Genomic DNA, 22106 nt, shown 5'->3' on the forward strand with positions numbered 1-22106 from the left:
CAATATGCACCATGTTTGCTTCGTGTAACGCGTTTCTCTCTTTTTTTTGAAATCCTGATGCGTGATAATTTGGACGCCCTGTATTGACGCATGCGAAATTGAAAATTTTCGAAACACGCCTCCCTCCCCTGGCTACGCCACAGCTTTGGGAGCCACGAAGGCGGCCGAAAGCACTGGTTCTAATAATGAGTTCACGCCGATTCTCGAGTGTTCATTCTTTATTTATTGCTGATTCACCAAAACAGTTTTGCATTGATGCCCACACAACACATCTCATCACATTATAGAACTAAGTGTGGTCATTTCCATTTCCAAAGTAGCGATGAGATACGCTTGCCAGTAACAGGTTCATCAAGATTGCAGAAGTCATACTATATGTGTCTTTAGTATAGATCTGAAAAGCAGGTAGATATATAACGCGGCACTTAAACCCTTCTAATGATATCTTACGTTTGGAGGCTGCAGTGATGTGATTCAAGATTTTTCTGATGCCGTGGCTTGTATTCTCAACTGCGTGTATTGTGACCGAGAATCTAACAAATAGGTGGATAGAATTTCATATTGAAATAATAATCTTTTAATCCTAATTATACTTTTTTTGTTTCTCGTTCCAATTTTTCGATACTTCCTTTCATTTACGACCGTCATCGCTTAGACATCATCCTCCACCATGCAGGAGAAAAAATGTTTTTTATGACAACATGTTAAAACGAGACAAACCTGTCGTATTCCTTCAGAATGTGTTCACTGCCGCACACAGTTCACTACCTTAGAAAAAATAACTAACATTTTTCTTCTTGTTATACGTTTATGTGCGACTATAGAGGTGACATCAGGATTCACTTTAAAGCGTTGGTCAAAGAATTGATCACGAAGGGTGATGTCACAATTTTTGGCTGCGGAACATTTTTCAACATCAGTCACCTTGAGCACCCATCAACTCATGTACTGATGCGCGGGCGATGTAAGAAGACAAGTAAAAAAGAATCTTTATTGCGCAATGCACTTTTTTTACGTAAGCACTACACACGAATATTCTTTCGTTAAAAGGTACGTAATTAATGGCGGTTGATTCGTGCGTATGAACGCGGTTGTGCGGAGCTGTAAACGAGCTGCTTCACGAGCAGCGTAATTTGACCTTAACATTCTGAAGAAAGGCTGCGAAGTAGTAATAAGAGCCAAGATAGCGGCCGCCTGCGACGTGCCAAAAAAAAAAAAAAAGAGTCAGCAAACGAGTCATTCCTTCTACCACCTAAACATCGTCACTTACGGCGTTCTGTATTATTATTACAACACTTTCCTATCTTGTTGAAGGATGGGTATTCCAATTTCTGAATGCGTATTCTACCCTACTGTATGCATAGGCATAACGAAGCGTCGTTGTCAAGCACACTTTCGTCTTCTTTCATACATAAATAAAGGAATGCGCAGTCACCCACATACTCGGTATACGTGCGTGCAATGACGACGACTCTTAAAAACCGAAACTCTACATATGTACAACACCAAAACAGCGTAAGTTCACCTGGGAAAAGATAAAAAAAAGAAGAAAGGCTACGCATGACCTGACAGCCACAGAATTCGTTTTTATACAGTACTACACCACTAACGCCTAGCTCAGCTTCTCTGCATATGGTTCTTGCAAAGTTTGTGCAGGGCGTACACAGAGTAGACATACAAAGACTTGGACAGGAAGCGTCACCCGGCTGCGTAGCGTTGAGAGCCAGTCTGAAACGAGAAAAATCAAAGGAACGGGCATTGAGCGACGTGTCAGCACATGGCGTTATACAGGTATAGAAATGAGTGGCAAATACAGAGAGTTTCGGAATTGTGCACCCAGTGAAAAGTTTAAGATATATACCATAGCCCAGAGCTTTGCGTATACGCAGGGAATCGCATTCGGCGGCATTCAAGGGATTACACTCAATCTCCTTGGTCATCACCAATGTACAGTCTGTTTCACAATTAGGGGAAATCTCGGGAGCATATGGCGCCGCGATGCGGCCAGCGATGCAGTCACGTGCCGGCAACAGCTCGCGCGTGCGCAAACGCTCGAGCAGCGTGCACCCTTCTGTTTTTCAACACCCTCACGAACGGCATAATAACACCCTTATGCCCATTACACCCTTATCTGAGGGTGTACCAGCAAAGAAAAGGGTGTTACATTCATTCAAAAGGGGTAAATCTGTAAAACACCATTTTTACACCAATAGGGGTGTAAAATTTCTTACTGTGTGCTATTGAACCGCATCGGCTGCGACGGCGTTGCGCGCTTGCCGCGGTTCAAGCGTTCAACACTGTACGCCCGTCAAGCGTCTGCGTACGCGCAAGCTCCTGCCGGCGCGCGACTCCCGCGCTGGCCGCATAAAAAGCACTATACGTGATTTCTCAAGTGTTAAACAGAATACATGCGTCAAAAAATATATAGCCCCACAGTGGCTTATTTTTATTCACAAATACTGCCGTCTATTGAGATATCGCGACGTAGCGAGAGCGGTTAGGGATTATAGTAAACAACAACAACAACAACAACAACAACAGCAGCAGCAACAACAACAACATCATCATCATCATCATCATCAACAACAACAACAACGCTAAAAGTACGCAAAACTGATAGTGATATGCTTACATATCACATGGCAACGTCATGGCCCCCATTTTTTTAATTGGTAAATCGAGTTCACACCTCATGAACCCAAGTAGTGTCCCAAATGTACTATCTTGAATACATGTTATTATTCAGCCATACTTGAAACTGTCACCATCGGTTAATGAGAGACATCTTTTGATTTCCCACGTATAGAGCAAAAAATAGCAGGTGATGTATCCGTATATACGGTTATTATGGCAGAAAAGCTAAGATGTCACAAGTGTTCGTTAAGAGACAGGTTTGGAAAAGTGTCCAGTATAAAACACCATCTATTTCAAAATTAGGCACGGCCTTGAAGATTCAATCATTTAGAGGTAACTTCTTCGAAGTATCAGTCAAGTGCGAGTAACTGCTCCACTGCAAATATTGTGCGTAATCACTTGTGCCAAAAGCCTACTCGAACTTCGTGTGAACTTTGGCTTAGAACATTGCAGCCTATGGTTCGTTCATGTGTTTGCCCGAGCATGCGAGAACTTACCGCTTACATAATGACGTCTTATTTATTGATAACATGTTCACTTTAAAATGCAGCATTTCTGCTGTGCACGGGGCTTCCCTAAGAAAAAAGAAGCAACGGGCATTACTGTTTTATATCTACTGTTTCCGCCACTGATGGCGACGGAGGCCGTGCTTAACGCAGGAACAGACGTCTGAGAGCTGCGCTCCAAAACCTTGGAGGACCCTTGAGCTTCGCCTTAAAGAGTAGAATGCGATAGCGTAATCGGGCTCCGTACGCAACGCCATCTCAATCACAGGCCTGCCTTCGGTTCTTGGTGCACGGCTCAACCGCACCACAAGGAGAGTATACCAACTGTGCGTGTAACACTGGTCGTTCCAAATTGTCCTAGGATGCCTACTGGAGATATACAGATACACCATATAGTTGCTCCTTTTGCGAATTAGCGAAGCGGCCAGAACGAGTCCGACGCGAATTTCTGAGCGCTTCTAATTGAATGGGCTTTTAAAATATTCACTATAGGGGGCGTAGTTCACATGTTTTGGCGCGCGACGCGATTCTACACTTCTGCCACGCAATCTTGCATGCATGCATAATATTGCTTCAGTTTTTTTTTCTTATTCCGCTCCAACCAATGGCACGGCTCTGTAACGAAATACCTGCTTGCCACGCTGAAGGCCACACTGAAGGATACCGACACCGGAGTTTCTGTGAAACAACCTCTATAACGCTGTTGCGTTACATCACCTTCCAGTACCCACCATAATTTCAAACTAAACAGAAGGCATGCATACTCGCGTAGAATAGATCGTGAGGAGGCCCTTTGGTTAGTCATGCTGTTTGGACCAGCAAGTCGGCGCGAAACACAGGCGTGCCTTCATGAGCGAACAAACAAACGAGCAAAACAGTTTTATTCCATTCTAAACGCACCCCACTTTGTCGCGTCACAATCTGTACGCTTTCGTCAAAGATCCCATCGCAGAACCGATTTGTTTTTGTTTTGCTTTCTTTCATATCATCTGCACTCTAGCGCGACTATGCCGTAAGAGATGACGACTACCACAGGAAACACTAACCGAAAGGAACTATGCACCGGGACAGAAAAAAAAAACAGTGCAAGATCTCTCTAATTCGAGTCGTTATAGTTGTTGCGCTCGCAAAAAGGAAACGCGCCACCACAGCCCACCTTGGGTGCACCAAAGGGCATCAAAGTTTGGAAGACGGAGTTTGGGATGAGAACGGCGACAGGAAATGACGAGGAAGATGTGGAAGAAACGAAAGAAAAAAAGCAAAAAAAAAAGGGAAAAACCCCAGTGCGATATCTAGCGCTCGAGGCCCTCTAACGCAGCTGAGCCCCGGTCCGTCCCTCATCAACTCATTTCTCATCCGGCACTACCATAGAGCGCGCCACCCGCGCCATCAAGACACCAGCAGTCCGTGGTGTGCACGCTCTCGGGAAGAAGCCGCCGCAGATACGCCCATTCCTGGTTCCCCGTTTCCTCATCTTCTCCCCCATTTTCCCGAGTGACGAGGAAAGAACGCATTTTCTTTTCGCAAAACGAAAACGAAAGAGAGAGAAATTATAGGATGAGGGGACGAGAATGAAGGAACGGATGGAAGAATTAGGAGGAAAGAGAGGGATGCAAGAAAGAAATGACGTCAGTCTCGACGTCCCTTAACTCCATCAGCGTTAAGCTCTCTTCTGCTTTTCTCCATCTTCGCCGTCTTTCTCAACTATGAGCTCGCGCGGCACCAAGTGCCTCTTCACACGCGAAGTGGCCATTCGCGCTGAGCGCCTCCCTTTTTATTCTCCCGTCTTCCCACCCATTTGCCTCCCCACCTTGGAAAGGTTTGTGCGCGGGCATTTTCATTTTTTGTGTGAGTGCGTATACATAGTAATGTTAGGTGGCGAGCGTGCATGAGAGAAAGCGGGGAGCTTTCGCACGCTTTCGCTACGAGCTCTCTCTTCCCTGTTTCCCTCTCTCACTTTTGTCTTTCCCTCTTTTGTACATTCTCTCATTCCTCACAGTAATGTTGCATCGTAATTCCCACCTACCCCACCACAAAGTGCACCTCCATTTCGTGTCCCACCATCCCCAACCCCCCTTCCAAAGCGGTACACCATTCGCGCCACGCCATTGGTTAAAACAGCTTGCACTTCCGCGACGCACTCCCCCTTTCAGCCTCCTCTCATTATTTCAGCACGCGAGGAAAATCTTCGCTGGAACTTCTTATGTTTCCCTCTACCATCTGCCTTCTCACTATTCGCTCATCTTCTTTCATGTAAAGCCTCTCTTCGTAACACCACACCACGCCGAAGTAGCCATCCGATCGCTTTTGTGTGTTCTTTTCTTTTATTGATCCGCCTGTTTATAATCGTACCTCGATATAACGAGCCCGCATATAACGAAACATTCGTTATAACGAAGTAAATGAAGAATAGTCTTGCAATAGGGATAGTGTTAAAATATACTTTTGTAACAAATTTTCGGATATAAAGAATATAATTTTTGTAACATGCACCTTTGTTATCATGAGGATGTAGTGTACATATGTGGTCGGATTTTCTCAAAGGCTAAAATCTCAGATGCTACGCAAAACGCGTAAATTGACCTTCGGCGGCGTCAACACGAGTGGTGCGAAGAATTGTCATCACGTGTTGACGTCACAGATCGACAAGACTTGGTCGAAGACTGGCAGATCACAGAGGAAGTGCAAGACGACCCTATATAGAAAATTATCATATGAAACGTACAACAAGTATCCAGTAATCTCGTATGATCACACGAGAACACGTGTGATCCATATGTGTTCGTACGAGATTATTGAATACGATGCATACAGGCAGGAGAGGCACATAAGGGTTGCCACGCTTCAAATTTTGGAGACAGCGCACGCAAAACCACGTTAAGCATAGAAGGGTTTCGCAGGGATATACAAACCCCGAGAAGAAAAAGATGTCGCCACTCCAGCGTTTTACTAAAATGGTTGGAATGTTCTTCTTTTGATGTGTTTCTGAATTCCTTCCTTCGACAAAATGTTGCAGGCAAAATCCTGATCAGCCTTTTTTTCTTTTTTTCGCTACGTGACTTATCAACGGCGCAACGCGTTTCATAGCTCCTCGCCACAGCCCCAGCTCATCGCCAATGCGCCATTCTTTGTCCTTTCTCTTCTCGTGTCATTTCCTCCAGCCATTATTTTTTTTAATCGCCGAGTCTCTCTATAACACACGCAAAATCTGTTTCAAACGCCCTCATCAGATTGAAGAATCAAAACATTTCAAAAAAAAAAACGCGTTCCACACAACCGCGTCTTTTCGTCGCGTGGCCAATAGCGAGTCTATAGTTCGAGCGCGCTTCCCTTTCGATGCCCTGCATGCCCTTCTCAGCAGCTAGCATGCCAAGAGCAGCTCGCGTTTTCACTCCGAGAAGCGCTTAAATCCACCCTCACCATCCTCCACTGCTCCGAAACTTGCGTACTCTCAGCAACAAGAGTAAATGCGGCCCGCGAAACAGCGTCATCATCAATCCAGCGCTAAACCGCGAACCGTATATACATATGCGTTGCTACACGCACGCAAGCTTTCGCATTTATACGTGTGCTTCATCCAGCCCTCTTTCCCAAGCATTCCTGTTTTCCCATATTGCATAAACTCTCCGTTCCCCATTATTCCCCGTGCGCCTCTTTGAGCTGCCCTCTCCTTCTCTTCGACGAAATCAGAGGGAAACTCTTTCCCCACTCTTCCCCAACAGCGCAAAACAGAACAATGCGCGGAGCCCGCGCCGTCTTTGTATCAGCGCCGTATTATTATACCGGAGCGCGCGCCCGAAACGAAAGCGATGTGAACGCCTTCCTTCGCGCGAATAGAACTCCATCGCGCCCGCCCCACTGGGTTGTAAAACTAAGCGTGCGTATACAAGGCGCGCCTGCTCTCGGGAGTGTATAATCGCCCTTCATGGAACAGCGCGAGCGGTTCAAAAATTATCCGCTCGCTGCCGAAAAAAAAATAAAAGGCAATTCCGGAGACTTCCCACGAACAAATCTCGCCGCTTCGGGGCGAACCGCGCGGGCACAAAAGGAATCATTGTGCAGCACGTCGGGCAAAACGCCAGCGGATGTAGAAGTAAAAACAAGTATAGGGAATCTAATCTGATGACGTCGTCATATACGCGGAGTGGCTAGATGAAAAGCCTGCATGCCTTTGCTGCTTCTTTATGCTCCGCGTGTACTCCCTACAGGCTTGCCTCGCTTTTTCCCGACTTCTTTTCCCATTGCGGATTCAAAACGGGAGAAACGGGTTGCGTGTGAGGAACAAATGGGGGATCCGCCCGCGCCGGCTACAACTGCGTAGTCATAGCGTGCCATCTGCGCCACTCGCGTCATTTGCACTAGGCGGTGCGCCCCGCTGGTCATCACGGTGCGCAAATGCCTTTTAATGAGATTCGAGAACGTTCCGCTCTCCCAGTCTCTCCCGTTGTGAAAGGGCGCGTTCGTATAATACGCCCGATGCGCGCTCCCGTGCATGCGCTTGAATGACCCGCGACTCCATGTGTGTGAATGTCTATACTACTGCGAAAAGAAGCGCTATTTCGACGCCATCACCGTGACGTGCAATGCGGCAGAGACAGCTTATAGGGGAATTCAAGCGCGACAGAAAAAACGTGGTACTGGAAGCATATCTTGTCTAACTTCGCCAGCGTCCACATGAGAAGTTTGGCGCAACAGGGATGCTCAGCTCCTCAGGCCGTCATTTTTTATGGAACGCTGATCGGATTTCAACTGGCGAAAGGATTGGGCATCACGTTCATTTCAGCGCTAAAATGAAGATTTTCTCAGGTGTTCACAAACTCACCCGGTAACAAGGTCTTATCTTGCGAAAAGATCACTGTTTGTTCAGAAAAAAAAAAGAAACACAACAACTCAAATGTGATTCAGTGAGGGCGCATCAGGGATTTTTGTTCCATGCATAAAATGGCATTGATGCGTTCAGGTCAAAATGGAGTATAAATATAATGTTTAATCATTTAGGTTTGCTAGGATTTGCGTACTTGATTGATATGTGGGGTTTAACGTCCCAAAACCACTCTATGATTATGAGAGACGCCGTAGTGGAGGGCTCCGGAAATTTAGACCACCTGGGGTTCTTTAACGTGCACCCAAATCTGAGCACACGGGCCTACAACATTTCCGCCTCCATCGGAAATGCAGCCGCCGCAGCCGGGATTCGAACCCGCGCCCTGCGGGTCAGCAGCCGAGTGCCTTAGCCACTAGACCACCGCGGCGGGGCAGGATTTGCGTACTTTATTGTGCATATATTATCACACTTTTCAGAGCAATACGACTTCTTCTGAAGGCCGAAGCCTACCAGCCAGAGCCACTGAGAAAAAAAAAAAAACACACCCAGGTTTGAGAATACAGCCTCTGAACCGAAGCTCCGTATTGTTCAAAGAGGGTGGAGCGCATGTCCATCCAAATATACTTGTATACAGACTTGCGTGTACGTCTTCTACGAAATAACATGATTGAAATACTGAAACTTTTACCGACTATAGGGCGAATATAGAAAAAGAGCAGCAATGAGGGGTTGTTACAAGGCACATCTGCTGAATGAAACTTGGTATAATGAACACACCAAACACCATTTGTGCAGTTCAAATATCTAGTACTTGACTGGTAGCTAGAGACACCGTATTTTTAACCTCTAGTTGATGGCGACACTTATATTGGGGTGTGGTGCGGTGACTGGGAGATAGCTCATAGGGCACTGACATGTGCATTGCTGCATCGCGCGGCGCGTCTTTTTGGCAGCGCCTCACTTTTAAAAAAATGGTATTACTTTAACCTAACGTTAAAAAAGGAAACTTGACGAGGCAACTGCTTTCACATCTCGCAAAGTTAGAAGTTTCACCTGCAACCTAAAACATCCCGTTTCCGCCATAACATCAAATCGATGTATCGTATACCCCTCTCGGCTTCAGCAATGCTGGAAGCACGGAGAATAAGGCAGCTTGCAGAGAATGCCCGTCTTTCGAGCGCTATACATTACTGGGGTGCACAAAGCGAGCGGGACTAAAGCTGTAAATGCATACTCTAACTGGTACGGTCTTCTAACTAACGCCAGGGTAGCACAGTCACGCATACGTGGTTCAGCATATGCATGCTGCGACGTGTCACGAAACGCAAGCTTTTCTTTCCCCCCTTTTCAGCCTCATCAAACATTTTAAAGAAGGCGTATTCGCATGGAAACAAAGTGTAAACATCCCGCTATGAACACGCGAGTTATTTCAAAAGCTGCCCACTGTAAGCACGTGGGTATACTTTGCATCGTCGGCGTCAAGTGAGGCCGGCCCTCTGAGTTCTCTCCACAGCGCCCGCGGGGAGTGTTAGTATGCGATTTCACCACAAAAGTTGCTGGGGAGGGATAGCGGCTGCAGCCTTCATCAGTGCGACCAGTCGGTGGAGGAGACCACGGTGCTTATGAAAGGACGAGGTAATAAAATGACGTTACGAGTACCTCCGCCCTACCTCTCCGGCATATGTCTCCCTCCTGAAGCACCCCCCCCCCACACACACCTTCACCCTTTGACTTCCCTAGCGGAGTTGGTTGTCAAACGCCAGCTGACCTATTGAGGCCCCTAGATGCCTCATCAAGCGGGAATTCCGACCATGTAGTGATGCAAAAAATCGTCATCACGTGATGACGCCGCCGTATGATGTCACACATTATGGTGCGATGTGATGTGACGTAACATCACACGATGCCGCCGCAGCACTCTTCTCTGAGCGGCCAACAAAACCGGAGAGCACGCGTCTTCAAGAGAAGAGAATGAACACGGTGCTTGGCACGCGAAGCCTAGGTACGTGTTCCCCACTCTCTTTTACACATCGACTGAGATGAAGTTTTGTTGCTTCCAGGTTTATGCGTGCGATGATTATCGCTATTATGTCGATATCAGCGCTTACACAGGCACACATGGCCCCATCCGACAAGCAATCCACGTGAACGCGCGTTCAGCAAGTGGTATCACTGAAGTTGGCTTATCCACCTAAAATCTTTTATTGTGGCGATGCTTGCTTTAGTATAAAGCATGCAGTTAAACACCAACTTATGCGTAATAAGTATAAGTAATAAAGTATACGGGATATTTCAAAAGTGTGCGAAGGACAAAAAAAAACCCGATACATTGCGGAGCTAAAAACTGTGCACTGCGACTATTTGAATGTGCGTAACCACTGAATGACTTGAGGACCATGCTAAACCAAAGTATTCGTTAAGTCCGATCAATCTTCCGAAATTTCAAAGTTGTGGGATGTCGTGGCACACTTTTATTTCAACATGCAGTCTTTCCCTCTAAAAAATTGCGTAAAAATCTCCCACGCGTAATGTCCGCTTCTGAACTACGCCTGCTATGTTCTAGAAATTGATTGCACCATGAAAAAATAGATAACGCGATTGTAATAGCATCATTAAAAGTCCACGCACCTTTCAACGGCTCCCCTTCGTTGTCTCGTTCATGTTATCCATGACTGCGCTGCTCCTTCACTGACTGTTTTCCGCTCACTACGATGGCACACACAGATTGCACAAAATTATTTTCCCTCCATCTTCTTTCACCTCGTTTAGACAAAAAAATGTTCACAGGGCGTCTCACCACAGTCCGTCGAGGGTGGCCCACGTTCACCACAGTCTGAACGCACACGCGACGCGCCACCTTTGTACACGTATAATACGAGGAGGAGAGAGAGAAGCACATCATTAACGCCTGCACGTGCTCTACTTGTCACTTAGCCTGGAGAGTGAGAGCATGGCCAACTGTTCCTGGCGCCTCTCGAGTCCGTTCACCATGTTCTCCATGTTCTTGAGTTCGCTCGACACCATGGATGACGAGGCGAGCGAGTTGTCCGAGCTGTTGCCGCCTGTCTCGGAGGAAGGCGAACTGAGGCACTTGTCCAGCACAACACCTGCGGGAGGAGGGCCGTACAGAGTCCTGGTCGCCGTCGTTGTGGATGCCTCCTGGAGAACCGAGTCCGGATACGTCGGAGTGGGCGCCACGATGTGCTGCTGGGGCCCCGACGAAGAAGAAGCCGAGGACGGCGAAGATGCCACGGGAACGGGATACGGGGCGAAGCGGCCCTGCTGGGGACCTGCGGCCTGTTTCAGGAACCTGGACCCTACGGAGTCGCCAGGGATGAGAGAACCACTGCCCGCAAGTGGTTGCTGCTGCTGTGGCTGTTGCGGTTGTCCCAAGTGGTGATTCTGGTCGTTGAAGAAGTGCTGGCTGGCGGCCATTAGGAGCGGAAGGCTTGCCGGATGAGGGCCGCCGACCAGGGAAGACGTTGGTTGACCGCCCCGTGGCAGGAACATGGCTGCTGGTGGCAGACCCATAGACGGGTGGTAAAATGACGCCGCGGGATAGAAGTAGGGAAACAGGGCGGCAGCCTGGGGATGCGCTGCAGCCAGGCTGAGGCCCTGAAGGCTGTGTAGGGACATTTCAGCAGCCGCCGCGGCAGCCGCGGCGGCGAGGTTGTTGGGACTCGAAGAGCATCTCCGGTCGCCGTTGGCGCCGTCATCGTGCCTGCCGCCGCTCCGCTCTTGGACCGCTGCGGCAAATAATGGTGAGATATTATCAATTGGTTCACACTCCTGACAAGCAGCGATGGCTGAAGCACGACGTCATTGCTGCTATATACGAGGCAAAATACATCGAACAACTAGTGTTATAATAGACAGTTGCGTATCAGGTGATGGTTACCACTTCATGCAGCTGTTTCTGATCACGAACAAACTTTAAAGCTTTGTTCAGGATCAAATGAACAAGCTTTAAAAAATGAGAAAGAGAAGCCTGTCAACCAATAGCCAGGACATAAACACTCAGTATCGCGAGGCGTTTCTTTCAATAACGCTCTTATAAACTTGACTGATAAGATTGTCGAAGGGTGCTTCTTGACAAGGAAGAAATTACAAAGCGTGGGTATGTGAATCTCTATTACACGAATATCAGGGACTTTGCATTCTAACCACTTCGGGGAGAGTCTGACTGTATCTGCCTTTGTCCTTGCGTTGCTGGGTCATTTTAAAAATTGATCATAACCGATTTAACCAAATGTCTGTTAAGTTGAACGCAAGAGAAGGTTCCGTGCATTCAATGTGATTACATGTATATACATAAAAAGGCCACACGATCGCTGGTTCTTTTCTTTGGATTCGAGAAGCATCACGAAGCCTGCATGACCACTTATGGCGTATTGAGCCATGGATGTATATACACCCGAACGTTCATGGTGCGTAACTTTTTTTTTCCATTCTACAAACCAGTTACATGTCCTTCTATACTACAAGGTAGCCAGTCAGCCTGAACCTCGTTCGCCTCCATTTTCTTTTTATGCTTGAGTGTTATTTGCGCATGTGCTGTAGTACTAAACAGCCTTGAAAATGTAGATTTCACCACGGGCAGATGTAAACGCGCTTCTCTATAGAAATGTATCAGCGCATTGCGGATTAGCGTCACCACGTGCTTTAACGATAATGAAATGCTTTAAGGTTAACCAGTCAAGGAGGGTTAGTTAAGGCGAGAGAAGGTATACGTTAGTAAAAGTGAACGATAAGAAAACACCACACAAGGGGACATATAGCGTGCTGTGGCGCGCGTACCTCGTTAACTGAGTCCCTATCTTTTGACACCTATGTGTATAGTAGGCTTTCTCGGGACAGCGCGTCTCCACGACATAGAATAAGGTTCTAAGTTTAGGACCTATATGACGTCAGCGACAGCGCGTGTCCACCTTATGTGTGCCCTACAAATATTTCACTGCCGCGAAGGATGCCGTCACACTCGAGTGCGGAAGGAATGACGACGGAAGTTGGGTGAGAACGTGGGGAGAGAGAGAGAGACAGTACGTTTGAGTGTGCGCACTAACAAATGAATGATGTCTAAATGAGAGGTGCCTCAAAGTGCTAGATGATAAGACGCCGCCCGCGCCGTATACGGGAAGCTAAGCCTGTCCAGAAGCCTGTCGAGCTATGAAGTATTCGCAGACAAAGATTTATGGCCCTCAGTTCGACTCTAAGCGCATATCCAAGGGCCCACTGCCTCAATGCAGTCACCAATAGAAGATCATAAAAATTGGGACCTGTGGAATCTAAATCAAACTCGACACGGCTGGAGTATTGAAGATTCGTTTCGCAGAGAAGAGTTACACGACAGAAGCCGAACGAACGGCTGCGACCTATGAGCTCACCTGCTGTGGTGACCGACTTCGTGTCTCTTATAGAAGCACTAACTGAAGTACATCTCGCATCGTATGCATCTGCATCTCCATGGTGTCGTAGTGGACTCGTCAACATTGGTGACGAAATATTTGCCTCCGCGGTTTGGCAAATTTGGCGCATAAATCACCGTAATTTTCGTCTCGCTTTTGCATTTATAAACGGTTTGAGTGGCAAAATATTTACACGTATGCACATAGCTTGCCTGGAACGTTTCTTTCTCAAAAAAAAGGCGTATACGTATACCACCGTGCGGGCTCTTCATTATCCTTCCCGTGGGTCTACGTACGGGGAGTTTAAACTGCGCAGTCCTGTGACCCATCCATCACGTCTTTGTCGCCTCCCGTGCACGCCTGCACTTACGCGGGGAAAGTAAACAGCTCGAACAACATGCGACACACTTGCTTGGCTTTGGAGAGATTTCGAAGAGCGATATGTTCGCACACACAGAGAGCAGACACGATGAGAATCCAGAGAAGACAGACAGATACGGAAAGAGGGACAGTATGGGCGGCCGCAGTTCACTGCTGGGAAAAGTCCGTGCTCGGACGCCCGCCAGAAAGGCAACGCCGAGTTCCTCCAGGAAGCAGCACAATTCAGTTCCTTCGGCAGCGGGAAGATTTGCAAAAGAAAGAAAGAAAAACCGGGAACTATGGGGTGTCCGATGATGGCGGTGTCGATAGCGGGCGCGCGGGCGTCAGAAACACGAGCTGCCTGCCAGCCTCTGCCACGGTGCGCCACTTAAGAGGTGACGGGACCACAACCGACCGCCCGACGACACCTCGACTCCTGCATCTTTTCATTTTTGCTTCGTTCGCCGTCAGTGAAAGCTGATACGCGGCTGCTACCGACTCTTCCATGAGTTCATTCTAGCTCTAGCGTTGCTTATATGACCCTTCGAGAGGGGACATTATGTGTAACTTTGATTTCGTTTAGTTGGGTAATTACAGTTCACTAAAATGAAGTCTTGTATACGAGGACGAAGACGACGCAGCCGAGATAAATAAAACGCGTGACACGAGTTGACCATGAGCTAATGAAGCCTTCATAATAGTGTGTGCTGCCACTCGCTGCAAGTTCAGTATACAAGCATATATAGATAAATATGATCGAATGCACGCAGGAAGGGTCTTGAACTTTTCCTGTGGTAGACGTGTTTTTCTGCGAGATGAAATTGACGAGTTTGTGGCAAAATGGAATAATTGTGTTCGGGAGTGCTGATTCTTGCGCTAGTGAGAAAAATATGGTGCATGTATTTTTGGACGTACATGGTTAAATTCATTTGGTAGAGCGATTTTGTTTGTGTTTTATTTGTGCGTCACTGTGTCCTTGTTTTTCAAGAGCGTTCAACAATACAGAATAACTGTCTCTCATCAGCATATAGTTCGAATAAATGAAAGCGAACTGCGTTGAGATTGATTGCTACGTGTCAGTTTAACGTCCCAAACGACCATATGATTATGAGAGATGCCGTAGTGGAGGGCTCCGGAAATTTCTAAAAACTAGGGTTGTTTAACGTACATCCTCATCTGAGCACACGGGCCGAGAGCATTTTCGCCTCCATCGAAAAGGCAGCCGCCACAGCCGGGATTCCATCCCGCGACATGCGGGTCAGCAGCAGCCGAGTATATTAGCTACTAGACCACCGCGGCGGGGCATCCGTACAGATTTGCTAAACAACTTTACAGTTTAAAGTACGTAGGGACTTGATCTCCGATCACTCCAATGAGTGTTGGCTATCTGTGTATCGTCCAAGTATACAGAGGCGTTCGAACTTTGAGCCTTCTAAGTCTGCGTAGGGTACTGCGATCTTCAAAGTATATACGAACTATGACACCGAATTTTTCAATGCATGTGGGGTATTGAATCATTGCAATCCAAGCATATAGGTATTCGAATAGAGAGCCTGGTATCAAAGTAGGGAGAACCCTCCCTACATCATTAGCGCGCAAGGAAAGCTACAAGATCGAGAAGTGAGCTCAAAATGACGGAGCAGGCGAACTCAGTTTCAACATCACAATAGGGAACGTGGCTAATGGCGATCGATACATGCACTGTGTACGAATACGCAAAACGTTTCGATAAACCATACGTTGGGGCTCTCCTTATTGTTGTTACGTGAGCTTACGCATTTTTTGTTCTGTCGTCAGAGCAGTGCCAGATATGTGTGCAGTGAGAGCACATGAATGCGAAGGAGGTGATACTTGGTGTCAAGCTGCTAAAACGCTTGTCTATGCGATTTTTGAAAGTTGAACCGTATACGTTCTTTCGTGAGGTGCGGGTGCGACAAAGAAGAGGTTCTAATCTGCTCACTATGTGCACGACGTTTGTGGCATGCGAGGGAAAAAAAAGCCGTCTTTTTTTTTTTTGCGGCAAACCCAGGAGGGTTAGTTCAGGAAAATAATGTTCCGTTAGTAAAAGAGAACGAAAACAAAACACTACGCGAGGGCACATATAGTGTGGTGTGGCGCGCGTACCTCGTTAACAGAGTCCCTATCTTTTGACACCAATGCGTACAGTAGGCTTTCTCGGGACCGCGCGTCTCCACCCTTCAGCAACTAGTTTTTTTTTTTTTTGCCAGATGCCTCAGCGGGCCTTATCTTAACCGAGTTCTTTCCAGTACGTGCACAGTCGAACTGCTGTGCTTCTCTCGCTTGCCGCGGAGGTTGCTGCGCGGTAAGAAGTTGTGCACAGTTTCTACCCTCGGTTCTGAGGACTTCTGGGAATGCATCCCCCTCCCGAAGGGCACGGATAGCGAGAACACAGCGGCGGCGACAAAACAAAAACGAAAAACAATAAACAGACAAAGCGATGCAATAAAGATAAAGGGGGCGACGAGTGTGAAACAGAGAACTCCCAGGAAAACAAAATGGCTGGTAAATAGCAGAGGAAGCAAAAAAAAAAAAACAGCTTCTGCTGGCTGGTTACTCTTTACAAATTGATGGATCACTCTGGAGTGTGTTTTGTGTTTTTCTTTTTTTTCTCTTCCTTTCATTCAACCTTAGGTTTTAACGATGAAACACAGCGCATGCTGGGAGTCTGTGTACACAGGCGCGCGTGTTTAAGATAAGCGTCCGTTCCAAGAAGCTGCAGTCGTTTTTGTTTTCGCGTACTGCGTCAGCGCCTGTACTTTTTTAGGTGACATTGCTATGAATCATCACTTTCCTGCAATAGAGACACGGTTTTTGTCTTAAATTTCGTCGCTTTTGTTTCTCTCCGTACACTGTAGGGGGCACTGCGAAGCCCTCAGTGCTCGAGCAGCGGCACAAGGTGGCGAAGGATCGTTAACAGTTCTTTCGCGAGTCCACTCGAGCGATTATACTTATCGCTGCTCTTTTCAGAAAACGAATGGAAGACGCTCTAAAGTAATGCAGACGTTTACTTGGAACTTCCCGACCTCTTTAGCAAGCGTGGCGGGTAATGTATGCACAGGATATTAATTCTCATTTGCGGGCACCATCACGTATTGGCCTTTTCCACAATTGACTTTCTCAGTCCTGGAAATCACGATTCGAAGTTTAGGCGATTATGAAACACTGGATTCATTCGATAGTGCAGTATCGTGTAGCCAATTTTATGCGTGCGAATCTGCTTTATATTGTACACTTTTCATCTGAGAACCGGAGATGCTAAAATCTATCTCTAAAAGCCAATAATGAAGTCACAAACAGCTTTGTAAAGTACTGAATATAGCATATACCGCGTGCTGGACAGGTATATACATTGAACATACACTGTGCTACTAAGAAGAAGTTGATACGTCTTGTTCAAGTGACCTTAAGTCGTTAAGTTTTCTCAATGCACTAATAATGGCACTAACCACCGAGAGCTTAGGGATAGAAAGCGTCAAGTCTTGTCTGTAGACAAAGAGAGCTCATGGCTCTCCTATTGTAGAGTGCGCTTGTAGTTCTCTAGAACGTTCACAATTTATTCTAAACTAAGAATACGGGGACGGATTACTGCTTTTTCATTGTTGAGTACGGAGTGCTCGATATCGTTAAGAACTTTTTTAAGCCCACTTTCCGTCTTTTTATAATCCTCGTACAACGGTAATCTATCAGTATTGGGAGAGTTTACAGCTCTCCCAATACTAATATATACTCAAAATCGTCGAAAGTTTATAACAAACACCTAAAGAAAATGCTGTTTTTCTTTTCCGCAAGCTTTGGCTGGGACTAGCGGTGTACATGCAGCCAAAACTATTTAGGCCGTTGAACTAAATGTTCGCAGCTACACGTGGGTCGTAAATTTTTAAGCCGAAAGCACGGAAGCCTAGGAAGAAGAGGTAGAAGAAGAACGCCGAGCCTAAGAAAATATGCAAAAGATATGTAAAGTTACTACAGAGACACACATGAGAAGAAACAAAACTGTAGACGAGAGCATAGTAGGGCAAATTCACACAAACTTCAGCAAATCTTTAGGCGAACTTATAATGTGTATGTGCGTATCTAATCATGTTGCGCTTTTGACAATGGTCTTAATTAGAAGTGTGTGAAAAATTCACATTGTGCTGTCTTGTTACTTTTGCTGTTTACATTTCGCATTGCTATACTTCTTTAAACAACTTTACGGTTTGTGTCTTGATTTTCCTCATGTTTCTGTTTTTTTTACATTTATCAGTGTTATTTTTTGTTCGATATGTGTTCCTGACAGACTCTAATGTTTGTTAGCGTTGTATAAATAGATTTCTACGCACACTCGCCCTACTGGCTGTGTCCTGTTTTGGGCGTGCAGTATTCCGTAAATAAGTACCGTTAAACCTAAAATTGATGATACCTAAAATGACGAAATACCTAAATTCAAATACCTAAAGTTGAAATACCCAAAGTTGATTAACGTCCATATTGGACACGAAACCGAACGCAATTTGGCAACTCATTCGTTGTCAATGTATCGTTCTCAGTTTTACGCTCCGAATTTGTGGAATAAGTACCCCGTTCTCCTGTTGATCTAAAACATAATGTGCTAAAGTAAGCAAGAAGTAAATAAAGAAGGAAAAAGACGAGAAGGAAGTCATTTAGATATGAGGCAGTACATTGCATATAGGCGAATACACGTGCGCGATCCCCTGTCCAGCTCCCATTACTCAGAAAAAACTGCCCTGTTTCGTTGGGGCGACACGAGATGCTACTGCCCATTACGAGTCCATTAAAGAGGATCGCGCTGCGTGCAAATGTGCTGCCGAGTGCGTGGGCGGCCCTGCAGATGTACGCTGTATAATATACGATCCGCGCGTCCGTGTGCGCGTGTATATGCTCGGAAAGCACTGGCGCGTTGCTGCATGTACGCCTGCGCATGCAATAGGATTGATATACGCTTCCCAGCATATATACAAAACGCACCGCATACACCTAAATAGACGCGCGCATTCATGAATGTGCCGCGTATAGCGGATTCACACCGCTCCCATTATTCGTCGGACACGCCCTCTAGCCTCTCGTGTATATGCGACTCCTTGCGAGTGAGTGAGTGGGCCAGAAAAATAGCTTTCGTTTATTCATATGTGCCTCGTGTTTTTCTTTAGCGTCACGCCAATGCGCTCCGCACCGTGGCGCCACGTTCGCACCACTCTTGTAATTACTACACCCCAGCACCACCACACTGCGGTGGACATAGGGGCGAGGTGCCGTGACGTATACGATCTAGAGCTGGCAATTGTCGCGATCGGCGCCATGTTTATTGGGAGCAGGGCACATTAACCTGTATGGTCGTATATGTACGCCGGTCTTATACGTTCAGTGTCTGAATGAATGATTTACCGCGGGATCTCCTTTCAGGGCATGTGAACTGTGTGGAGCCTCGATTGGCCCCGCCCCGTGAATTCCCCTTTAAAAAGAAGTTCGCATTCAGTTTTTAAAGCAGACACTGTGCTGCAGGGCGGTATTAGGTTGGCGTATAAAGACTCAAGAGTTTCATATACAGGAGCGGCTAAGTGTTCAACCTCGCGATACGCTGTGTAGTGCGTCTTGAGGAGGCTGGATCATAGACCCTTCACTAAATGATATATATTGGGAGTCTCTTAGCACATCAGCTCATAAAACCATGCGAGCCCTCTTGCTGTTCTTGAAGGCAAGTTGCTCAGGTTCTCACCTGCAGAGCACACCCAATTGTGTACATGCCCATTGTGGGTGGTTGCATTCATGCTCTCATTTTTACCCCTCGTTCCAGTCACCCCTCTTCGGGTACAGAAAACTGGCCATAGGCCACATCTCACCACTACGTCATTCCTGTATTCTCTTCCGCATTCCCTACCTTTTGAAGTACTAAAGCTACGCCTCTAAAAGAAAATCTTTGGTAGCTACGCTTGGCCGATATTGATGAAAGATCGAAGCTGTTGGCGTGTGGTGGGGTTGAAAGGGGTTGAGCGCACTGGGTCGAATGAGGTGGCATGAAGCGGGTGAGTGAGGAGACAGAAGTGGCGGGAGCAGTAGTGGTCGTAGAGGTGAGTCCTGGGACTGATGAGACTTTGCATATATCCGTAGTGAGCTTTACCCACTTTCAGAGGGTAAATCCAACCACGGTAAATACCACTATGGTAAATCCTACTATTATAAATCCCACTGCGCTCTAGGGTCTACGACGGTCCCCGGTCATGAAAGAAAGCCTCGATTGAGAACAGCTTCACCGTTGAAACGAAGCCCTTTCTCCCATGCTTAATTGGTCAGCATATCCATGCATGTTTCTACTGGTTGTCAGTATTCCTTTACACAGGTCTATCTATCATAATGTTCACCTAAACAAAGATAAATAGAAATCACTTCACGCACGTGGCGAGCCCTCGCCGTTCGTCGAATGGTATTTAACGACACGCAGATGGTGTGACGTTGTAGTAATAACAAACGATGGAATGTTACATCAGACACCTGCGTTGTATACATAAGGAAACCCGTGGCGAGAAATTCTTGTGGCTAATTTAAGATCACCCTTGGTTTCTCAACTTCAATAGGGCTCCATCCTGTGGCGAGGTTTCACGACGGTTAACATTATAGCGGTATAGTGAGAATCGGTTGAAGTTGGCTACGCTATCACGGATGAAGTCAAGTGCGCAAATGGGGGAAAACGAAGGGAGCGGGGGCAGCAAAAAAAAAAAAAAACTTTACAGTGCGTTGGAGATGTCACGTGTGCATACTGTCGGGCTTCATCGAGGTGGAGGATAAAATGAAGAAAAGAAACACAGGGGGTCTTTTACGGAAAGCGGCCACCGTTTGTGTGTGCTTATGGAATAAGAGGTATACGGTACGTGTAAACAGAGAAACTGCAAGAACGACGGAAATGCGTGCGATGGGACTGGCTGAGCTCACATCTGTCGTTCATTTACAAAGAAGGAATAAGATATACTCTGCGCTTCGAGTATCATATATGCTCACATGATAAGAAAAATTGACTGAAACGCGCGATAATTTCAAAGTAAACCATGTTTACCTGGAAAGAAAATGCCGCTTTTTTGGTTGTTGTTTTTGTGTTTGTTGTTGCTGTCGCTGTAGTTTTAAATCCAAACGCGTACAATTGACGCACTTATCAGCTGCTTTTTTAATAAAGTATTCGTCAACTATTTCACATTCTGTTCTTAAACGTCCATTCCTCGGAAGGATTGTGCTCTCAATTAAAGGTAATGGAAGCAAAAAAAAAGAAAAAAAGAACGGTGAAAGGTGAACGCACTGCATAGCTCGATGCAACGTGCCATCATTCCTAGAACTTATTACACAGACCAATTTTTCTCAAGTGTACCTGAGCGACGCGTTGCACACCCGGAGAACGGTAATATAATTTCTTCGATCAATCAATCAGTTTATTATCATGTCATAAAAGGATGTTACAGGGAGCAAAATATACAGACGAGGGTCCCAAAGTACAATACTGCAACGGGACCCTCGGTGATCATTACAAATAATAAAAGCACAAGCAGCTGTTAGAATCGTAGAAGCAAAAATATACAAAACAGAATGAAAAAGATCTTGCACGATATAAGATCTTGCACGACATAAGGAAAGATGGAGTGTGTACCGTCGTGGTCGTGCGTCGGCGGACAGGAACCGTTGAGGCCCCTGAGGTCGTCTGCGCCCCCGACGTCCAGCTGCTCGTCGTCGTCGCTCGAGTCGCCGTCCTGCAGCGACCGTGCCAGGGGGTCGCCGCCCAGCGGGTGCGACGACGACTCGCCCAGCCTTCTGCACAGAGGGCGCCACGTTAAAGGCACGCGCCAACTCACCGATATCTGGTATATAGGTACAGTGCAAGTATCCATATAAAGCCACCTGCTCAACTTCCTGTCCTTCCTGGCTTCTACAAGACATGCAAACGATTACGTGCAAGGGTTCTATTTAAATTAAGAACGTCGAATGGGACCAGCGTTGCATGACTACATTTTATAGCTCAATGTACTTAATATGCAATAGGCACCACTGTAGCCGTATAGCTGCAGCTATGGCCGCTGGACACATAACAGCTTCCTCGTGACACTGATTGATGATTCTGATTTGTGGGGTTTAACGTCTCAAAACCACCATTTGATTATGAGAGACGCCGTAGTGGAGGGCTCCGTAAATTTTGACCACCTGGGGTTCTTTAACGTGCACCCAAATCTGAGTACACGGGCCTACAACATTTCCGCCTCCATCGGAAATGCAGCCGCCGCAGCTGGGAATCGAACCCACGACCTGCGGGTCAGCAGCCGAGTACCTTAGCCACTAGACCACCGCGGCGGGTCTTCCTCGTGACACTGCCTCACTTCA

At 46.7% G+C, this 22106-nt stretch overlaps 1 protein-coding gene across 1 annotated transcript; it reads right to left on the reverse strand.

Moving 5' to 3' along the window:
- Positions 1-200: 200 nt before the first annotated feature.
- Positions 201-21619, reverse strand: LOC142802885 (uncharacterized). The gene is made up of 3 exons (XM_075887963.1): positions 21382-21619; positions 10594-11711; positions 201-1728 (listed from the first exon to the last, which is right to left on the reverse strand). The coding sequence occupies exons 1-2, from the start codon at positions 21617-21619 to the stop codon at positions 10885-10887; spliced, it is 1065 nt and encodes a 354-aa protein (XP_075744078.1). The 3' UTR covers positions 201-1728; positions 10594-10884.
- Positions 21620-22106: the final 487 nt, after the last annotated feature.

Source organism: Rhipicephalus microplus, chromosome 3, assembly GCF_043290135.1.
Source record: "Rhipicephalus microplus isolate Deutch F79 chromosome 3, USDA_Rmic, whole genome shotgun sequence".
Lineage (NCBI taxonomy): Eukaryota > Metazoa > Arthropoda > Arachnida > Ixodida > Ixodidae > Rhipicephalus > Rhipicephalus microplus.

What these genes read in the sequence shown, in the direction of transcription:
- LOC142802885 (XM_075887963.1), bottom strand. Translation starts at nt 21,619, where the DNA reads ATGGATACTTGCACTGTACCTATATACCAGATATCGGTGAGTTGGCGC. An exon ending in GCCGACGCACGACCACGACG is followed by an intron (nt 11,712 to 21,381) that starts GTACACACTCCA and finishes TATTTGCCGCAG; the next exon opens with CGGTCCAAGAGCGGAGCGGC.